Source organism: Myxocyprinus asiaticus, chromosome 7 (assembly GCF_019703515.2).
Source record: "Myxocyprinus asiaticus isolate MX2 ecotype Aquarium Trade chromosome 7, UBuf_Myxa_2, whole genome shotgun sequence".
NCBI lineage: Eukaryota > Metazoa > Chordata > Actinopteri > Cypriniformes > Catostomidae > Myxocyprinus > Myxocyprinus asiaticus.
This window is the reverse complement of record NC_059350.1, coordinates 51,626,418-51,647,728: the sequence shown is the minus strand read 5'-3', so window position 1 is coordinate 51,647,728 and position 21,311 is coordinate 51,626,418. Positions and strand designations below refer to the sequence as shown.

The 21,311-nt window shown below is 42.3% G+C and overlaps 1 protein-coding gene across 1 annotated transcript in view; it reads right to left on the bottom strand.

The window, feature by feature from the left end:
• Positions 1-21,311, bottom strand: part of LOC127444346 (receptor tyrosine-protein kinase erbB-4-like) — a 297,320-nt gene that overhangs the window by 125,931 nt on the left and 150,078 nt on the right. Inside the window, exon 2 of the mRNA XM_051703648.1 lies at positions 19,923-20,074. Coding sequence (XP_051559608.1) covers positions 19,923-20,074 — 152 coding nt within the window. The remainder of the gene's footprint in view (positions 1-19,922; positions 20,075-21,311) is intronic.

Here is a 21,311-nt window from a genome sequence, read left to right as displayed (position 1 = left end):
CTAGAGTTTGGAGCAGAGCCAGTGTGTAGCCACGTCACCAAGTATCAATGCTAATAGCACAGGACAAGCTGCTGGACTGCAGTTGCCAACAGCATTTCAAACATCCACTCACCTTAGCCATACACCCATCTGTTTACCCACTAATAAGGACACAACTGCACACCGCTGCAGGGCATTGGATACATAACTCTACGTCATGCATTGCGGTTCAACATGGCCTGTGCATTATCACAAACTGAGAGTTTAACAAGCTTTAGCTTGTATTCGAATATTTGCTGTAGGATACACATCCTTACAATTATACAAATATTACACAGTATTGCTCCTACTGTTATATTTTCCCCTCCTTTAAAATCGCTGTATGTATAAAATAAATAAATAAATAAAAACAGGAAAAGTAATAATAATATGCTAGGAAATCCTTGGCTGGGTAGCAATAAAGGTCCATCCATAGGGCTGGTTTCTTTTCTTTCTTTCTTTTGAACATAACTCCTGGACAATTACATTTATAGTAAAACTGATTTTGTAGAGACTGTACTTCACTGCCAGTGCTTCTATAAATTATATATTTAAGATATTAGCAGATTTAAACTGAGCACAAAGGACTACAAAGCTTTATTACTTTATAATAAAAATAAATAAATAATAAAAAAGCTTTATTACATAGCAGTCTACTATTTACTATTCCCTCACTTGAATGTTATGAAAATATAATAAATCTATTGTGTCAAGCAAACACAACAATGGGATGCTAAGGCTTGAAGAAAAGATTGTGAGGGATATTTGTGAAAGTGACAGTATTTTCAGTACAGTCTGAAAAATATCTGCAGGAACTGTTGAAAAGACCAACAACTTCAAGCATGCAGTCATGCCACAACATGTGAGCACACTGAATAATTGGATAAAAACGCTACAAAAGGTTTTTACATGCACCACGAAATCAAGGTAATGGTCAACAGTCTAGCAACCAGAGCTGGGTAGTAACAGATTACATGTAATCTGGATTATGTAATCAGATTACACAAATCAAGTATTTGTGATTAGATTAAATTACATTTTAAAATACTCATAATTGGACTACAGTTACTTTTTTATAGATTACATGATTACATATTAACAAGGCACCAGCAGTAAATTGTTAATAATTTATTGATAATTTTCATATCTATATCATCATATTCATTAAGGCCTTGCCTACAGGTAAGGTTACGGGGCCAGATGGCTTTGCCACTGAATTTTTTAGATCTTATGCTACAGAACTGGTTCCACTTTTGTATAAATAACAGCTTATCGACTGATTTGCTATAGCTAGTAAACAGTGTTTCAACAAATATTCAGTAGACTTTCAGTAGCCTGTCTATAGATCTTTATTAATGACCTTTTAATGAATTGATGTTCTCAACATTAATGTAAGTAGGTCATTAATAGAGATCTATATACAGGCTACTGAAAGTCTACTGAATGTTTGTTGAAACACTGTTTACTAGCTATAGCAAGCCAGTTGATAAGTCACTTATAGTCAGTTAAATATCTGCTTGGGACCATCAAAATAAAGTGTTACCTGCAATAGTCTCACAGATGAACATTTTGAGCATGCAGTCCTTTTACATTTCAACAGTAAGATATGCACCTCAGCTTTAGAACAGGTGATGGACTATTAGTAAGCAGTAAGGGTTAACAGTGTTTTATTGTTTTTAGATGAAAGTTTTGACCTATAGGCAATGCTGTTGCTGTTGATTTTATGGTCATTAATGTTCGTAATGCTGCTATTGTTTTACACACTTAAAATGAACTTGATGTCTCAGTGTTTTGAATTATAAACTCTGGCCATGCATGGTCATTGCTGTTAGATTTAATGTTTATTTCATTCATGTACCTTATTACAATTCACAAGTAATCCACCCAGCACTGCTAGCAACCCAGTCTCACAGAATGAACATTACTTTAACTAAATATTTCCAAACTGACTTTTACATGCCACGTTCCACGTTTAGCCGCAGTTTCCTTGTGTAACTAACACTAGAGGCTCTACAACAACTGTTTTATTCACTTTCACACAAATATCAACTACAACGGCTGATTATGACTGTCTAAATACTTATTTTTCACACTATTACTCACACACTGCTATGTTATGATAATGAAACACTTTTACTATAATGCATCATTTGAAAACCGATACATTTTAATGCCTGTATTACAGACCCACCTACACTTAGTCCAATGTGATTAGCTTCCACGGTAACTCACCTGGTAGAGTGTTTGACTTTGGACTCAGAAGGCCACAGTTCGTGCCAGCCAAACACGCAAGCTGACACGTGAGACGAAAGTGTCATAGAAGCCACACAAAATTACGTGGTTTCTTCAGAAAATTAGCTTTTCATGTCACATTTGCTTTTTTCCACACTATTGGTTAGGTTAAGACGTTGGTTAAGGGTAAGGATGTCTGTTATGTTCACCTCTCATTTGCATTTAGAACACTATTGGTTAGGTTTAGTATGTTTTACTCATTAAAACCTCCATCTAATGTCCACCTTAAAAACATCGTCTGATTACGAAACCATTTCACTTGCTTTTGGCACCCCCGCTGGACATTTCACTAGGAAACTGCATCAAAACGTGTAATGAACCACGTAATTTTGGTTTGCAAAATTTTTGCTTTGCAAAATTTTGCCACGGTCACATAATGTTCATGAGATCAGGCTGAAATCTACGTGTGTTGATCAGTTTATGCTTAAACCATCTATGACAGTATCTTAATGAAGGAAAACCATTTATTAAGCATAATTGGTGTTAGGTCATGCATATAAACTTTCACATTTTGCAATTTTTTGCAGCATAGTGCTGTTTAGTGCCACTACTGGCACAGAAATTACATATTGCACCTTTAAAACTGTAATTGTATTTTTTTTTTTTTAAATCAGTGTAGAATGAGGGATTCTCCATGCAGATATACTGTATACACATGTAGCTAAGCAGAGTCAGCCGAAAATTAGCATAGCAAATCAGAATCACAGTTGTGGTTTATCCATTAAAATTATTTTATACTCTTCTAGCAAAACTAATTTGCAGATGTAACATAGAAAATGTCAGAATAGAACTAAATGGGAAACGTCTTTCAATGGAATACAAACTAATTTTCCTAATACTAATATTAATTCCTTGTGAATCATAAATCAGCTAATTGAACAACAAACAAACAAACAAAAAAAAAAAACTTTCTCCAATATTCAAGCAATGAGTGTAAAATTATCAAAACATTACTACAACTCAAACATGTTTACACTGTTAATGCTGTAACAAAGAGCTAAGGAGGTCCTGAACAATTCAGTAACTGAAAGCCCACAGTAACACTTGGCCCTGCACTGAAATTATCTGCCTTCACCTACAGTATCACAGTGAGAGAGTGATAATGAGACAGTGCTGTTCACCCATTGCATTGATTAATACTTCCTCCAAAAGACCTACTCTGTGCTGTATATCACTAAAACACTAAAAGTTTCTATGCTTTTTATGTAATTGAAAAAATGCAGGATATCTAAAACAGAGCAGGAGAAATCCAGGAGTCAGGCTGCTTATTTTAGCTAAATTACCGGCCCCTTTAAATTCACTTGTGGGTGTGGACGAGTGAGACCACAACTGACACCCCAAAAAAAAAAAAAAAAAAAAAAAAAACCCTGAGAAAATAGCAGATGTAAATGCAGAACACATTTCTATTTAAAAAAGACTAATAGCTTAACAAAGTAGGATCATTTTTACTGAAAATTAAGCTCTTTGAAAGCTTAATTTTAATCTCAAATATAAAGGCACACACCTCTGAGGAGATCAGTGAACAGAACAATCACCTCTCATATGGACCCTTTTGATTAATGACCAGTTTCTCAATCCTGCCTACAATCTGCACAGGAATGCAATTTGATTTTATGGGATTTTAACTTAGAGAAAAGCATTGAAATGTATAAGAAAGAGCAGAAAAGAACACACTGAAGTCAACATTAAGCGCAATTTGCAAATCTGTTGAAGAGCGGGACCTGATTTTATTCTTCAAGAATTGATTGGATTGCAAAAAGTGGCTGTTAGCAGAAGCCAGTTGGGGGGAGGGGGAGAAAATAAGTCTCATGAACATTACGTGACCATTGCGTCATTTTTACAAATAGAAATGATGTGCCTTATTACACATTTGGCTGCAGTTTCCCAGTGAAATGTACAGCTGGGGGTGCCAAAAGTGAGTGAAATGGTGTCGTAATCAGACATGGTTTTTAAGGCGAATATTAGATGGAGGTTTTAATGAGTAATACCAGCCTGATCTTATAAAATTACATGACAGTGTCAACATTTTTGCAAACCAAAATGACGTGCTTCATTACACTTTTGGCTGCACTTTTGGGGGTGCAAAAATCGATGATGTTGAAATCAGACAAGGTTTTTAAGGTGAATATTAGATGGAGGTTTATTTGAGTAAAACATACCTACCTAACCTAAAACTTTAACCTAAACCTAACCAATAGTGTTTTAAAAGCAAATTCGACAGGAAGAGTACATTTACTGAAGCAACCACGTCATTTCATTTAGCTTCAATGGCACTTTTGCTCCACTTTAACTTTTGTTTTGAGCATCCTTGGCTGGGCTCGGTCTCCGAGTCGAAAGTCCAACACTCTATCAGGTGATCTACCGCAGAAGCTAGTCACATTGGATTAAGTGTGTAAATGTAGGGATGTCTAAAATACAAGTGTTAAAATGTGTTGTTTTTTAATGTGTAATAGTACAAGTGTTTTGATATCATAACATAAGTGTTTATGAAGTCATAATCAGCCATTGTAGTCGTGATTTGTGTGAAAGTGAATAAAACGCTCAGTTGTTGTAGCGCCTCTGGTGTTAATCTCACCAGGAAATGTCTCATTTACGTGGAACATAACCCTGCTTCCCTGAGTGGGAATGAGATGCTGTGAATAAACGCTATGGGACACCATCTGAGTGTCACGTTGTCTGAAGCCCTTAAACAATCACGGCAATTTATTAGATGATGGCGCTTAAGCGACGTCCATAGGAAGCTATATCACAGGCTCCATAAAGGCACTTGCTTTCATGCCATCGAGTCAGATTTTCTGCAGGAAGGCACAAGCCTATGCAGCTGCTAGAAAGTATGGTCAGCTATGCAGTGTCTCGTTCCCACTCAGGGAACCAGGGTTGCGTTCCACATGACCGAGACGTTCCCTTTCATAGGAACTCGAGCTGCGTATGAATGCTATGGGAACTATATACCTTCACACCAAGCATACAGTAGCTGCCAACTGTCTAAACCCGTGTGGCAAGCACATAGTGGTGCACAAGCGAGCTAAAGCATCTGAATAAAAAGAAGGAATTACGAGTTTACTCCTGTTCCAACAGAGAAAACCTGGGAAGCAGGAGTCAAACCCTCATCCGAATTATAAAATCTAACAAATGTATGCAGAGAGGACCACTCTGCCACCATACAAATGTCCTCCAAGGACGCACTTCTAGCCAAAGCCCATGAGGATGCCATGCTCTTCGTAGAATGGGTTAGAATATCTGAAGGCAAAGGTAAACTGCATGCTTCATAAGCACTTGAAATTGCATCAATAAGCCAATGAGACAGTCTTTGCTTGGACACCGAAACACCCCTGTTGTGGCCACCAAAGCACACAAACAACTGTTCTGACTTACACCACTGGTTAGTACAGTCAACATAAACTTGCAATGCCCAAACTGGGCAAAGCATATGCAACCTTTCATGCTCCTCCAACTCAAATGAAGGAGAAAATTAATAGTCTGCGAGCGAAATGATGTTGAAATAACCTTGGGTAAATAGCCCAAATGAAGTCTTAACCCTCCATCTCCTGCAAAAAATTCCAGCACTGATTTTCACCTCATGCTGTACACCAAGAAGCAAAAATACGCCAGCTGAACATACTGTTTAAAGCCTCCTAGTTGATGGAACTCTAGAATTTAGAATAGTATCAACCACAGCAGAGGATAACCCATCATTCAAAAGAGTGCCCCATTGAGGGGCCATATCCATAACTTCCACAAGTCCAGCCGGGGGTGCCAAATGCTGCCCAGTGCAGCAAACTGATCAGCAGAAACACGTAAAGATGCGCTGTCGGCCACTGATGCGCCAATACATTAATGCCCAATGGCGACACATGCGTCAGTGGTTGAAGTCCCTTTGTGGAGTTCATCCATCACTGAAAAGATCTCGCATGCAACATTCCAAGGGGAATGACAGCGGAGGCCACAATCATGAGCCCCAAAAGCCTGTGAAATGTTCTCGCAGGGAAAACAAATCCCACTCTGAACATCACTAGACACTGACATAATGACAGAAACACAAGCTGGAGACAGGCGCGACTGCATCGCCAGCGAGTACAGCTCCACTACTAGAAACTAGTCTGTTGCCCTGGGAACAGAACCCTCTTGTCTAGGTTTACATGCAGCCCTAGATTGCTCAAATGGCTGAGAACAACATCTCGATGCTGGGCAGCCAAAGTCTCCACGTGGGCTAACACCAACCAATCATCGAGATAATTCAAAACGCAGATGCCTTGAAGCCTCAAAGGCATCAACACTGCATCCAAGCATTTTGAGAAAATGCATGGAGCCAGTGCAAGTACCAACAGAAGGACACAAAATTGGTAAACTTTGCCCCCGAAACCAAATCGGAGAAAACGCCTGTGCTTCGGCACAATCTGAATATGGAATATATATATATATATATATATATATATATTTTTTATATGCATCCTTCAAATCTATTGTCACAAACCAGTCCCCCGGCTGCACTTGTGACATTAATTGTTTCTGCATCAGCATTCTGAATTGACATTTCATTAGAGTGAAATTCAAACATCTTAAATCCAGAATAGGACACAAGCTGCCTGAATTGAATGACATAACCATGCTTTATCATTTGAAGCCGACAGATGGGCAAAAAGATTGATTAATTAATGCACAGCTCTTGCCTGCAGTGAAACCTGTAACCACTAGATGGCACACTTTGTTTACATTTGGTGACTTCCCCAGAACCAGCGGCACAGCGGAGGGAAGCCTTCGCTCCTCCAATACTGTGGCTGGTTGAAGGGATTTGATCATGTTTTGCCTTTATTGTATTTAGGCATATATGATGAGTGCCCTGAAATGTATCTACAGCAGGGACACTGACAGAATAAACCTTTTCCCTAGTATTTTGAATGGGGAAAAGTGTATGAACATTGGGGGGAATGTTTATTTGAGAAAACTGGTTCGCCACAATGGCCCCAGCAGGACAACGTGTGTTTTGTGTACACTTGTGCTTGATGAACGTCAAATTCTGTTATGTCTGTTAAGTGCACTAAACTGTGTTCAACTTTCTATCCTCCTACTTTCTTTCTGTATCTTTGTATTTGTTTTACCATTTTTTTCTTTAGAAATAAAAGAGTTCCACTTAGAAAAAAACAGTTCTTTCAAAGATGTATTGCTCTTTATAGACCTTAGTAATGCAAAAGTCATTATGTATCTGTGTTCATCTTTACACTCTATAGACCTCCACTGTGAAGATGAGGAACATCTTAACATCGCTATCTAAAAGCTGCATGCATGCATCTCCATGCATGCTGAGGTAATAGCTGTTAAGATACCAGATATCTTTATTTGATCTTCTAAAGTTGGTGTGTCAGATTGCAGCTAAACATATTACACTTTATACCACAACTCTCTGGATTATTCAATTGATACTGGTCAATCGTGGCATTTTGCAGTCAAATATTTTTGTATAATGATAGGCAAACTGTAAAATTGACCGTTGTGCCAGGCAACTGATTTTCCTACATAGCTGGACTAGTTTCAAGTCTCTCGTATTAATCCGTGGTCTCTTTTATTATGCAAAATAAAGTCTCTTGGTAACACTTTACAATAAGTTTCCATAGGTATCATGAACTAACATATATTTATATAATATATTTTATTTTTTTAAACATTTATTAATCTATGTTAATGTTAGTCAATAAAAATAAAATTGTTTATTGTTAGTTCATGTTAGTTTATTTTGCATTAACTAATGTTAACATATACAACTTTTTATTTGAAAAATTTAGTACGCTACTATATGTTATAATTAACATTAACCAAGATTTGTAAATGCTGTAAAAGTATTTTGTTTTTTTATTGTTAGTTCATGTTACAATAAAACATCAACTAATGTTGTAAACTAATGTTAACAAATGGAACCTTTGTAAAGTGGCAACACTACAATAACTTTAATCATTAATTCCTGTCGATATATGTGTTTATTTATTTATTTGGCAACTAGTCGTGAAATACGTGGGATACAGTCAACCTGTCTGGGTTTAGTTTGTGATAACAAGCGGCTGTATATTGCTTATCCAAATAATTTGGCAAAACCCAAAACTTTGCCCAGCTCCCCTCTTTTTTTCCCCAAAACTTTTCATTTCCATCATCTTGTTCACTGATTAGGAACTTATTAAAGATACAGAAATCGGAGAGGGTTTTGATTAATTTCCCTAAGCCCTGATCACTACACACTTCATTACATTTGAAATAATGAAAAAAGAAAAGCAGACTTGAGCCCCTACTCTCTGCAAATCACAAAATTACCAAAATTCGACATGCAGTGTTGGGTAAGTTACTAAAAAAGTAATCCACTACAAATTACTAACTACTTCTCTAAAATCATAACAAGATTACGCAATTAATCATATCCCTGGACCATAATAAGGAAGATACCTGAGCAATTCATGTTTGAAGTACCACCTATTTTCTCCAGGGGGCAGTCAGCGGAACTTTAGCTGTGTAGGCAACGCTCCGCTTATACAGAGAACATTTACATTTACATTTATTCATTTGGCAGATGCTTTTATCCAAAGCGACTTACAAAAGAGGAAGACATAAGCGAATCATCTTAAGGAGACAGTGGTATGAAAAGTGCCATATTACAAAGTTTCACTAGCATCAGAATAGTATTCAAAACAGATTAATGTGCAACAAGAATTTTGTATTTATTTTTTTATGACTGGTTAAGTGCTCATGGAAAAGATGTGTTTTTAGTCGTTAATTGAAGACAGAGAGTGAGTCAGCTTCACGGATGGAGTTGGGAAGGTTATTCCACCAACGTGGTACGATGAAGCTGAAAGTCCGGGAAAGTGTTTTGGTGCCTCTTTGTGTTGGTACAACAAGGCGACGTTCCTTAGCCGACCGCAGGCTTCTAGTGGGCGCGTAGCTCTGCATAAATGATTTTAGGTATGCTGGAGTAGACCCAGTGACTGTTCTATATGCCAGCATCAGAGCCTTGAATTTGATACGTGCATCAACCGGCAGCCAGTGGAGAGAGATGAGGAGTGGTGTAACATGCGCTCTCTTTGGTTCATTAAAGACCAGACATGCTGCTGCATTCTGGATCATTTGCAGGGGTCTAATTGCACATGCAGGGAGGCCTGCAATGAGAGCGTTACAGTAGTCCAGTCTAGTTATGACAAGTGACTGGACAAGCAGTTGTGTGGCATATTCAGGGAGGAAGAGTCTTATCTTCCTGATATTGTACAGTGTAAATCTACATGATCTTGAGGTCTTTGAGATGTGGTCTGTGAAATGTAGTTTGTTGTCGATAGTTACCCCTAGATTTCTGACCGTTTTGGAAGGTGTTACTGTAGTTGCATCCAGCTGCATGGTGATGTTGTGTTCAACAGTAGGGTTGGCTGGAAAGACAAGGAGTTCAGCCTTGGATGGTTTGAGTTGCAGGTGGTGTTCCTTTATCCAAGCCGAGATGTCTGCCAGGCAGGCAGAAATTCGAGCAGCCACTGTGGTGTCATTGGGTTGGAAAGACAAGTAGAATTGCATGTCATCAGCGTAGCAGTGGTAAGAGAAACCATGTGCCTGAATGATGGGTCCCAGTGATGTTGTGTATATAGAGAAGAGAAGTAGCCCAAGCACTGATCCCTGAGGTACCCCTGTAAGCAGCTGGTGTGGCTTGAATACCTCACCTCTCCAGGCTACCTTGAAGGACCTACCTCAGAGATAGGAATTAAACCAGTCAAGCACAGTTCCTGTGATGCCCAGCAAGGAGAGGGTAGAGAGTAAGATCTGATGGTTGACTGTGTCAAAGGCTGCAGAAAGGTCCAGCAGAATCAGGACGGATGATCTGGATTTAGCTTTCGCCTGTCTCAGCGTCTCAATGACAGACAGCAGGGCAGTCTCGGTGGAGTGTCCACTTTTGAAGCCTGACTGATTGTCATCCAGCAGCTTGTTCTGTGAGAGATAGGCAGAGATTTGATTGAAAACCGCCCTTTCAAGTGTTTTTGCCATGAATGGGATGAGAGAGACTGGTCTGTAGTGTTCTATTTGTGTGGGGTTAAGTGCGGGTTTCTTCAGCAGTGGGGCTACTCGAGCCTGCTTAAATATAGTGAGAAAAGTGCCTGTAAGTAGAGATGTGTTAATTTTGTGTGTGAGTGCAGGTAGGATGGACGGAGAGATGGCCTGGAGAAGGTGAGAAGGAATGGGGTCAAGGGAACAGGTGGTGGGGTGGTTGGAGAGGAGGAGTTTAGAGACCTCAATGTCAGTCAGAGGAGAGAACATAGAGATAGAAGAGTTGCATACAGGAGACAGGTGTTTGACAGGGAGCGGTGCTGAGAATGTTTTGCTGATGGTTGTAACATTATTAATAAAAAATGTGACATCTGCTGTCAGTGATGTGTCAGGTGGTGGAGGGGGAGGGCAGAGAAGTGTGTTGAATGTTCTAAACAAACTGCGAGTGTCTGTGGTGCTGTTGATCTTGTTCTGGTAACAAACCAACCTTTCAGCAGACAGCACAACACGAGGACGCATTCTTGTGTTCAAAACACAGCTTGATGGATCACAAATCCCTTGTGTTTTTCTAAGTATTTCCAAGTAACTTGACACAGTGACCTAAACATTTTGGATGCTATGCAACCAAAGTGAGATGCTCCAAAAGCCTCCATCTGATACAGGTGTACACTGATGGGTCCTTAGACAAGCCCTCAAAATAAATCTCGGGCTGATTGAGAAATTCAATTGCAAAATGGATTGCTGTCAGCTGTAGGCCAATTACTGGCTTATGTTCAATAATTTGCAAATAAACAATACAATGGATTTTAAAGCCAATTTTTGTATTGTCTTATCAATGATTAACTCCTCTGCCACAATAATGTAATGCATTTTAATTATCTGAATACTATTTTTTTATAATATATATATATATATATATATATATATATACACACACACACACACACACAATATAATTTGATTAATTAATCTGCATACCATGTAATTAATAAGATTATGAATTTTAATCAATTGACAGCCCTAGATTTAAAAAATAAATTTTGTTGTTTTTCCGTTCAAAATTTTTTTAGTCCTTGTTCATTATCGCACACCCTTCAGCTGTCACAGAAACGCAAACAAACATACATATGAACATTGACATTTTAATTGTATTACACATAAAAGACGTTTTTTTAGAAATATTTGTAACCCAAGTACTTAAAAGTAATTACTTTCACTGAAAGTTAGTAACTGTAATCTGATTACAAGAATTTAAAATATAATGTGTTACATTACTTTTGCACCTAAAAGTAATCAGGTTACTGTAAAAAAATTACCTTTAAATCCAATTATGCCCAACACTGGTAACGAGACTGTGCTATGGCTGATTACCAGTGTAAGGCTGTGTATAGCTGGCTAATCATCATAGCTACACTGGTCAGGCTGGTCTACTTGTAACAATACTCATCTTATCCAGCTTGGCCAATAACAGATCAATATTTTCCATCTAAAATCTGGAATTTAAGATGGTCCAAACTGGTCTAAACCTTTTTTTTTTTTTTTCAGCAGGGATGAGTCATCTGAAGAATATGTTTTTCTTTATTCCAGCTTGCTGAAAATACCAGAATTTCCATGCTGGTCCAGACTGGTTTATACACATTAGTGCTGGTCTTGTGCCTGTCTCGCTGGTAGGTGAGTGGATGGACAAGCCATAAGTCTGATCAGTTAGGAAAGCCAGAGCACTAAGTCAGAACAGTCTGAAGGTCTGTGCCATGTTTGATGGATGTAGCTTGAAAGCTCTAGGAGGTGTTACATTTAGTAATTTTGGTCTTTTTTTAGGGATTTTTCAAGCCAACATAACCAGCATATCATTCAGCATATGATTTCAAGCTATAACTCATCTTTGTCTTCACCTCATGAAAATGTCATGTTTGCATAGAGAAGCTCTTCACCAGATGGGCTTTCTGCTTGGTGAGTACAGCCCCAGAGCAATACACCCGCCTCAGAGACTACAGCTGACTACTTCTCGGTGTTTCTATCCACAGTCTTTTCCTCCAGCAGTGAGGTTAGCATCTGGCCCACACACTGAGACACTAAGGCACACAATCTTCAGAACATCTAGAGCTTTGACTCTATGGGGATGCTGCTACACACAATGTGATACAGTAGATAGTTTGGATATAAACAATAATAGGGTTAAAGAGAGAGAGGAGAATGATGGAGCAGTACTGAATGTTTACTGATGGTACCATACTATCATGTATTATTACACGGCTCTCTGAAATGCTACTTTCTCATTGGTCAATTGCATCATTCTGCAGTCAAAACTTTTGTATAATGACCACAGCTTATCCGCTGCACAAATTACCAGTTATTTAACTAATGATGCCAAGAACTAATTGAAATGTTAACCAGCTTCAGGTTTCCATTATATTAGCCTAATGAACCATTACACAAACAAATGAAAACATCTTGGTTACTGGTGTAACCTCTGTTCCCTGATGGAGGGAACGAGATGTTGTGTCAATGTAGTGACATGAGGGGTTCGCTCTTGAGAGCCCCAATCACCTTTGCTTTATTCAGAAAAGGCCAATGAAAATTGGTGAGTGGAATTAGCATGCAACTCTCTGCCCCCGACATATGGGTATAAAAGGAGATGGCGTGCACCACTCATTCAGAGTTGTGCTGAAGAGCTGAGAGAGAGTTCCAGCCATGTCAGCGGTCAGTTCAGCAACGCGGCAGGAGGGACACAACGTCTCGTTCCCTCCATCAGGGAACAGAGGTTACACCAGTAACCAAGACGTTCCTTGCCTGTCACTCACTCTACGTTGTGTTGATGTAGTGACACTAGGGGTTCCTATACAAAACACTGCAGGCGCTGAACCATCTCATGAGGTACAGAGGAGCGGACACAGGCAGGCTGCTGCGTGCCTCACAGTGAGAACTTGACCACGTCGTGACCTTCCAGTGAGTTAGGTAAGGGGTCTCCCGGGTCCCAATAAGGGTGGGAGGAGGCACTTACCCAAGGAAGCTACAGGCGGTGGCCTTTCCTGATTTTTGAATTAAGTAATATCCTGTCGAGCACCTGCCAGAATAGTGCTGGGGAAGTGCTCTTCCCTCTCCAGGAGGGAGAGCACTACGGAGACCACATCCTACTGGAGGGAGTTTAACATGTGGAGAATACCTCACATGGACTTACTGATGGGGAAGTTCACATATGGAATGATGCCACTGGGGAGGACCCTATCTACGGAGAGGGTACACAGCAACAGTGGCTGAGGCAGAGCAGAGCTCTGACGAGGGGAAACACAGGGTTCACCTGAGGGGAAACCGAACAGTGGAAATGCATCATACGGGATTACCGAGGGGAGAATCACCACGTATGGAGCACTGAGCCCAAGTACACAGGCTCACCTAAAAAGGGGCATACCATGAGTACTGGGCCTGACGGCTTCACTCCTCCACCGAGTTTGCCACCGAATAGTGCTTAAGGAATTAAAGAGGCATCCAGTGTTCACTAGTTACGGGGAACTGTTGTGGACAAGATAGTGCACATTATCACTTCAAAAGGGGAAAGGTGCAATGCAAGCAATACACCTGACCGGGCGCCTGGCCTACCTGTTGTTACCCCGTAACACTCGGATTGAACCTGGTTCTATGCGCAGGTTGTAGAACCTCACAAAGGTATTGGGTGTAGCCCAACCCGCTGCTCTGCATATGTCTGCTAGAGAGGTGCCCCTCGCCAGTGCCCAGGAGGACGCAACACCTCTAGTGGAGTGTGCCTGGACTCCCAAAGGGCACGGCAGTTCTTGTGATTGGTAAGCCAGAGAAATGGCATCCACAATCCAATGGGACAACCTCTGTTTGGAGACAGCTTTCCCCTTCTGCTGCCTTCCAAAGCAGACAAAGAGCTGCTCTGAGCATCTGTGCGGGCCAGATAGATGCGCAGGGTGCGAACTGGACACAGCAACGGCAAGGCCGGGTCTTCCTCCTCTGAAGAGAGCACTTGCAGGTTCACCACCTGATCCCAGAAGGGAGTGGTGGGAACTTTGGGTACATAACCAGGCCGGGGTCTCAAGATCACGTGAGAGTGTGCCGGCCCAAAATCCAGGCATTCGCTGGTGACAGAGAGCGCCTGCAGGTCCCCCACCCTCTTGATAGAAGTGAGCGCCACCAGGAGGGCTGTCTTCAGGGACAAAGTGCTGAGCTCGGCCTGCTCCAAGGGCTCAAATGGGGCTCTCTGTAAGGCAGGTAGGACCACAGAGAGATCCCAAGAAGGAATCAGGCACGGTGTAGGGGGATTCAATCTCCTTGCGCCTTTGAGGAACCTGGTGATCAGGTCATATTGTTGAGAGGGTCTCCCATCCAGTGTATCATGATATGCTGCAAAAGCAGCCACATACATTTTCAGGGTAGAGGAGAAAGCCGTCTCTCCAGTCCCTCTTGTAGAAAGGACAACACAGACCCGGCTGCACATCTTCGTGGATCTTCCCCGCGGGAAGAACACCAATTCACAAAGAGACGCCACTTCAGAGCATACAGCCACCTCGTGGAGGGGGCTCTTGCCTGAGTGATAGCGTCTACCACCGCTGGCGGAAGGCCTGCTAGGTCCTCCGCGTCCCGTCCAGGAGCCAGACATGGAGATTCCAGATGTCTGGCCGAAGGTGCCGGAGTGTGCCCTGCCCATGAGTGAGAAGGTCCTGCCTCAGGGGAATACACCAGGGAGGGGCTATTGCCAGGAGAATCAGGTCTGAAAACCAAGTCCGGTTGGGCCAGTATGGCGCAACCATCAGGACTTGTTGCCTGTCCTCCCTGACTTTGCACAATATCTGTGCAGTGAGGCTCACTGGGGGAAACGCATACTTGCGCAGTCCCCGAGGCCAGCCGTGCGCCAAGGCATTCATGCCGAGGGAAGCCTCGGACAGGGAGTACCAAAGGGGGCAGTGAGAGGACTCTCAGGAGGCAAACAGGTCCACCTGCACCTCTCTGAATTTCTCCCAAATCAGCTGGACTGCACAGGGGTGGAGTCTCCACTCTCCGTGGAGCATTACCTGCCACGAAAGCAAATCTGCTGCACGGTTGAGGATGCCCGGGAGGTGAGTGGCCTGCAGAGACTTCACGTCTGCTGACTCCAAAGGAGGAGGAGGCGATGGGCGAGTTGCGACATGCGACGTGAGCGTACCCCGCCCTGGCGGTTTATGTATGCCACAGTCGCTGTGTTGTCTGTCCGGATCAACATGTGCTTGCCCTGAATCAACTGCCAAAGCCTCTAGGGCCAGCAATACTGCCAGCAACTCTAAGCAGTTGATGTGCCATTGCAGGCGGGGCCCTGTCCAGAGCCTCGATACTGCCTGCCTGTTGCACACAGCGCCCAAGCCTGAGTTCAAGGCATCTGTCATGACCACGACATGCCTTGAGACCTGCCCATCTAAGCGAACCCCTGTCCGCAGAAATGCCAGGTCTGACCAAGGACTGAAAGTTTGATGGCACCGAGGCATGATAGTCACGCGCTGGGTGCCGTGGCACCATGCCCACCTCAGGACTCGAGTCTGTAGCCAGAGCTGGAGAGGTCTCATATGCATCAACCCAAGGGGGAGTACTGCCGCTGAGGATGCCATATGCCCCAGGAGCCTCTGAAATTGTTTCACCGGGACCGCTACCATCTGTGTGAAGGTTTTCAGGCAGGCCAGCACCGACTGTGCATGCTCGTTTGTAAGGCATGCCATCAGGGTGACTGAGTCCAACTCCAAACTGAGAAAGTGATGCTTTGTGCTGGGGAGAGCTTGCTCTTTTCCCAGTTCCATTTACATTTATGCATTTGGCAGATGCTTTTATCCAAAGCGACTTACAGTGCTCTTATTACAGGGTCAATCCCCCTGGAGCAACCTGGAGTTAAGTGCCTTGCTCAAGGACACAATGGTGGTGGCTGTGAGGATTGAACCAACAACTTTTTGCTTACCAGTTCAGTGCTTTAGTCCACTACGCCACCACCACTCCAGTTGACCTGAAGCCCCATTCGGTCAAGGTGCCGAAACACAAGGTCCCTGGGCGCACACAATTACCTGTTTGCCGGCTTTCTTTTGATGGAAGACAAGGGAATGCGAGATACTTGCGTCCCGCTCGCTGACCAGAAAGACTTCCAGCGCCTGGCCATCGTGGGTGCGAGGGCCGGAGGGGCTGAGCATTGGAGAATGACCCAGGGAATGAGGAAACTGCTCTTTTATTGACAATTTGGGTACCGGAGCCCAGAAGGCATCCAGCGTTGTTGGGATACCCACCTCGTGCTGACCCAGGGGCGGGAGTAGGGCCCGTGTGCACACCTGGGTCAGAGTCGTCAATGAGAGCACAAACATTCCTGTGTCACCCGTCTCAGGACCGCCTTGTAGCCCGCCTGGGGTTCTTGGTGGCCGGCTGGCAGGCAGGCGGTGCCGCCTCTCTGTGGGAAGATCTTCTTCTCAGAGACCGGCATATGGGCTCCGATGGTCGGGGAGCCATGGCCGGCACCGCTGGAGGACGGCCCCGGCGAGATGCAGATGGGGTGTGGGACTTTGGAGGCCTATATGCGTCCGAGCTGCACCGCGGCAGGATGTGTTTGATGGCCTCCATCTGCTTCTTCACCATCGAGAACTGGTGGGCGAAATCCTTGACAAAGTCACCAAAGAGCCCCCCTTGGAAGATGGGCACATCGAGAAAGCAGACTTTCTCAGTGTCACAAATCTCTGCAAGGTTGAGCCACAGGTGCTGCTCTTGGACCACCAAAGTGGACATTGTCAGGCCCAGGGCACGTGCCGTGACTTTCGTCACCCATAGAGCAAGGTCAGTCATGGTATGCAGTTCCTGCATAAGCCCTGGGTCAGTCCTTCCCTTGTGCAGATCTTTGAACGCCTTGGCCTGGTGGGCCTGCAGGATGGCCATGGCATGCAGGGGGAAACGGCCTGACCCACGGCGTTGTAAGCCTTCGCCATGAGTGACAAAGAAAACTTACACGCCTTGGAAGGGAGCCTTGGTTGGTTCCACCAGGTGGCTGCACCCTGTGGGCATAAATGCACTGCGACTGCACGCTCTACCTGGGGATGCTCAACATATCCCTTAACAGCTTCGCCATCGAGGGTAGTTAGGGCAGATGAGCCGGTGAAGCGTGTACGGGCAGAGAAAGCTGCCTTCCACGACTTCATTAGCTCCTCGTGCACTTCCGGGAAGAAGGGCACTGGAAACCAATCATCTAGCTGCGAATGCTCAGGGCAGGTCAGAGGGTTCCACTCCAGCCCGATGTTCGTGGCCGCCAGGGCAAGCACGGCTGCCAACTCAGCGTCTGCCTCATCCTGAGCTCTACCGCCTGAGAGCGGGAGCTCAGAAGATTTGTCTGCTTCCGAGAGCAGAAGCCCACCCTCCGATGCTGCAACCGATAACTCATCCTCGTCGTGAGCCCCGAACGAGATATTAAATCCACCCTGAGGCAGACCGCCTATCTCGCTCGTGAACTCCACCAGGCAGAACGAGCATGCTGGCGGCTGGGAGGTCCGCAGGGATTGAGCCGGCAGAAACGCTCCCATATCCACATCCAAATCGCCCGCGGCGCTCGCCGACGCAGCCGCCTGAGTTTCAATGCAGGATGGACCGCGTTAGGAAGCAGCCGTGGTGGCTCTCTGCTTCACAAAGAAGGAAGAGAGCCGCAACCGCAACGTTCTCATGGGCATGTTCTCGCAGTGAGAACATGAACCCTCCACGAAAGCTGCCTCGGCGTGCTGGTGACCCAAGCACTTGAGGCAGATCTCATGGCCATCCGATGGGAGAGCCAATCATTAGTGAGAGCTCTATTAGAGAAAATATTCTCTTTTGGAATATATTCTTTTAACACCTGTGGCCACGGAAGCACCCAGGGGAAGCACAACACTCGACCATGCGAGGGCGACCGCTGATATGCGCCATAAATTCCAGCAGCAAAGAATAAGGTGACGGGACGAACACACAAACACATGCGCTTGGCTCCAAAGAACAAGTCTGAATGAGTGGTGCATGCCATCTCCTTTTATACCCGTATGACCAGGATGGAGAGTGGCATGCAATTTCCACTCGCCAATTTTCATTGGCCTTTTCTGAATAAAGCAAAGGTGATTGGGGCTCTCAAGAGCGAACCCCTAGTGTCACTACATTGACACAACGTCGAGTGAGTGACAGACAGGGAACTGGTACTCTGGCTTTGTGTGTTTTGATTTGATAAGAGGTCAACATATGTTACTAAGACTTTAATTTGATCCAGCTATGAGGGTCCATAGTACTGTTTTTGTTTTATTTATTTATTTCAATATCTTGTACAATATGTCTTATATCTTTCCAGGACAATAAAATGCAAAAAATTAAATGTGACCTAAGACCTTTTATGTAGAGTACCTACTGTTTTGTATTAGCCAAACAATGGTATTGACCAATGATCGGGGCCATTAAAATGTATTATTTAATTGTATTATTAAAGTTACAAAGTTATTATTAAACTATTATCTTTTTGAAAGTTGTGTAATTAATTATCAGTGATTTGAAATAAAGTAGCATAAAAAGAAGTACCACCAAACTATCGGTATGGTTATCGGCAGATGTTGTTATAAATAATTGAATATCAGTTTGGATATTATCGGGTTATTATGGTATTACTACAATATTTGTTGTAAAACCATAGTAACCACAAGAACTACCATGATCAATCTATAGTAAAACCATGGTTACTATATGGATACAGTATTCTGTATTAAAGCCATGGTTTCCACCAAAAAACATGATTAGACTACAACAGTCATGTTTACTTCAATATTACTATAGGAAAACCTGATTTAAAAAAAAAAAAAAAAAAAAACTATGGTTACTACAGTTTACAATATTACTATAGTAAAACCAGTTCAAATATGGTATTTGTATAGTAAAACCATAATAACAACAAAAAATATTATTTTTATTAACATATTTTTTGTTTTCCTATATTATCACTGTGGTTTAACTGCAAATATCATGGTTAAACTATGGTTACTGTAGTAAATTGTAGAAAAATGTATTGCGAGGGAATGCAAACTATTGTGGGGGAACGCAAAACTTATTGCAAGGGAACGCAAAACTATTTGATAGTAAAGTAGTACATTTGTACCACAAATAGTACAAATAGTACAGGATGCGTGAACCAAATTTCTTCATCAGCAGAGTGCTCGAGCACTAAACGTGCACAGCCTGATTTTTCTAGCCGCACATCTTTGAACGCGCAGAATGCACATTCGCCTGCACTTGCACTATTATTTGAGCCATTGCTGTCACAAATAAGTGCTAGAAGATGTAGTCGCCACTAAACAACAAGAGATGAATGTGGAAACAACAACAGTGTATGTGAACGTCAAGAACGCATGTGTGAGTAGGTCCTGCATTTGTATAACTCCAGTCTGAAGGAATATAAAGACATCTTTATGTGTCTAAACTCCTGAAGAGAAATAATCCAGTATCTCATAGTAGTCGTAGGGTCATGCGCCAACCACATGTGTATGTCTGCACAGTCAAATTAAGTATATTTTGACAGGCTCACGTTCAACTGAATGTTCACAGACGCTAAGCGTTCGCATCAAAACCGAAGTATACTTTGGGATTTAGCTTACCTTGAGGAAAGACAGGTTGCGGTTCCGTTCGATACTGGTGATCTCCAGATTTCCCATGACCACCTCACAGTTCTCGTAGAACTTGCGAAGAGTTCTGTACTGCTGATCCAGATCAGACAGTGTACTGAGCTTGTTATCAGTGCCAGGACAAACTGGACAGAAGAGAGACAGGGAAGAGAGAAAAAACAGGTAAAAAATGCAGAAATGTGATGAAAGACATTGTAATATACTGTCTTGAATACATTGCGAGCTTTAAAACTTTCATAAACAGTTGGATCTATTAAAAAAAAAAAGAAAAGAAAAGAAAAAAAAAGACCTTCCAAAGCTGAATTAACTTCTCCAAACAATGTGAGCGGTTTCCTCAGGCCACAATCATGAATCTTTACTCCATAACTGTGCTCTAGCATCGCACATATTGTGTGAAAAGACACAGATCATTACTTTAAGAAAGTAATTAGCCAAATTACTGAGAGAAGGTTGTGCTTACTTTGACCTGCTTTTGCAACACTAAACATCTGCCATCTACAACAATGAGATAAAAGAGTCAGTTGCCTCTTTTTCAATAATAATACAAATTAAATGCATGCCTGGCAACAGCATTAATACAAATTTCTCTTTCCACTTTTGCCCAATTGAGCATTGTGGGCATTTTAATGAAGTATTATGATTAGCGATCCTGGGATTAACTGATCCCAGAAACGAATCCTGGCTTGGAATCTTAGCGATGCCAGATTCTATTCAGGCAACTCAAAAAACACTTCTGACTTTGTTCCAGGGTAGAGTGACCCATCACAGTAACATATACATATATATATATATATATATATATATATATATATATATATATATATATATATATATATATATATATATATATATATATATATATATATATATATATATATATATATTTATTTATTTATTTATTTTTTTTTTTTCATAAATGGCAATTAAGTTTGGTAGGTTGCAGGCTAAACTGAGGTAAATTGTGAAGGGTTTCTTTAAATTTTTCTATTTATTTTTAAAAACAACTTTTTTTTAGTTTTTTGTAGGAAGGTAAATCATGTGGTAAAAATATCTGTCTGCCGTTTGGTCTGCTTTATGAGAGAATAGTATGGATATAGTGTATGTGAGTGGTATTAGCTGTGAGGGGCTTTGGCTAAAGGAGTTAAAAGCCACACGAACAGACAGGCAACTTTCACCCTGGTAGAGGTGGCAGACTTAATATGCAATTAAATAAACCAATCTCCATCCATCAAACACCTTCCTGGGTCCGTCCTGAACCATCTGCTACATCAGCTGGCCAGAGCATGCCACGCACCATCAGAGTGTCAGAAAGTGTGTGTCCAGTGATTCATGTCAGAATGAATTTATTTGCGCTTGTGTGAG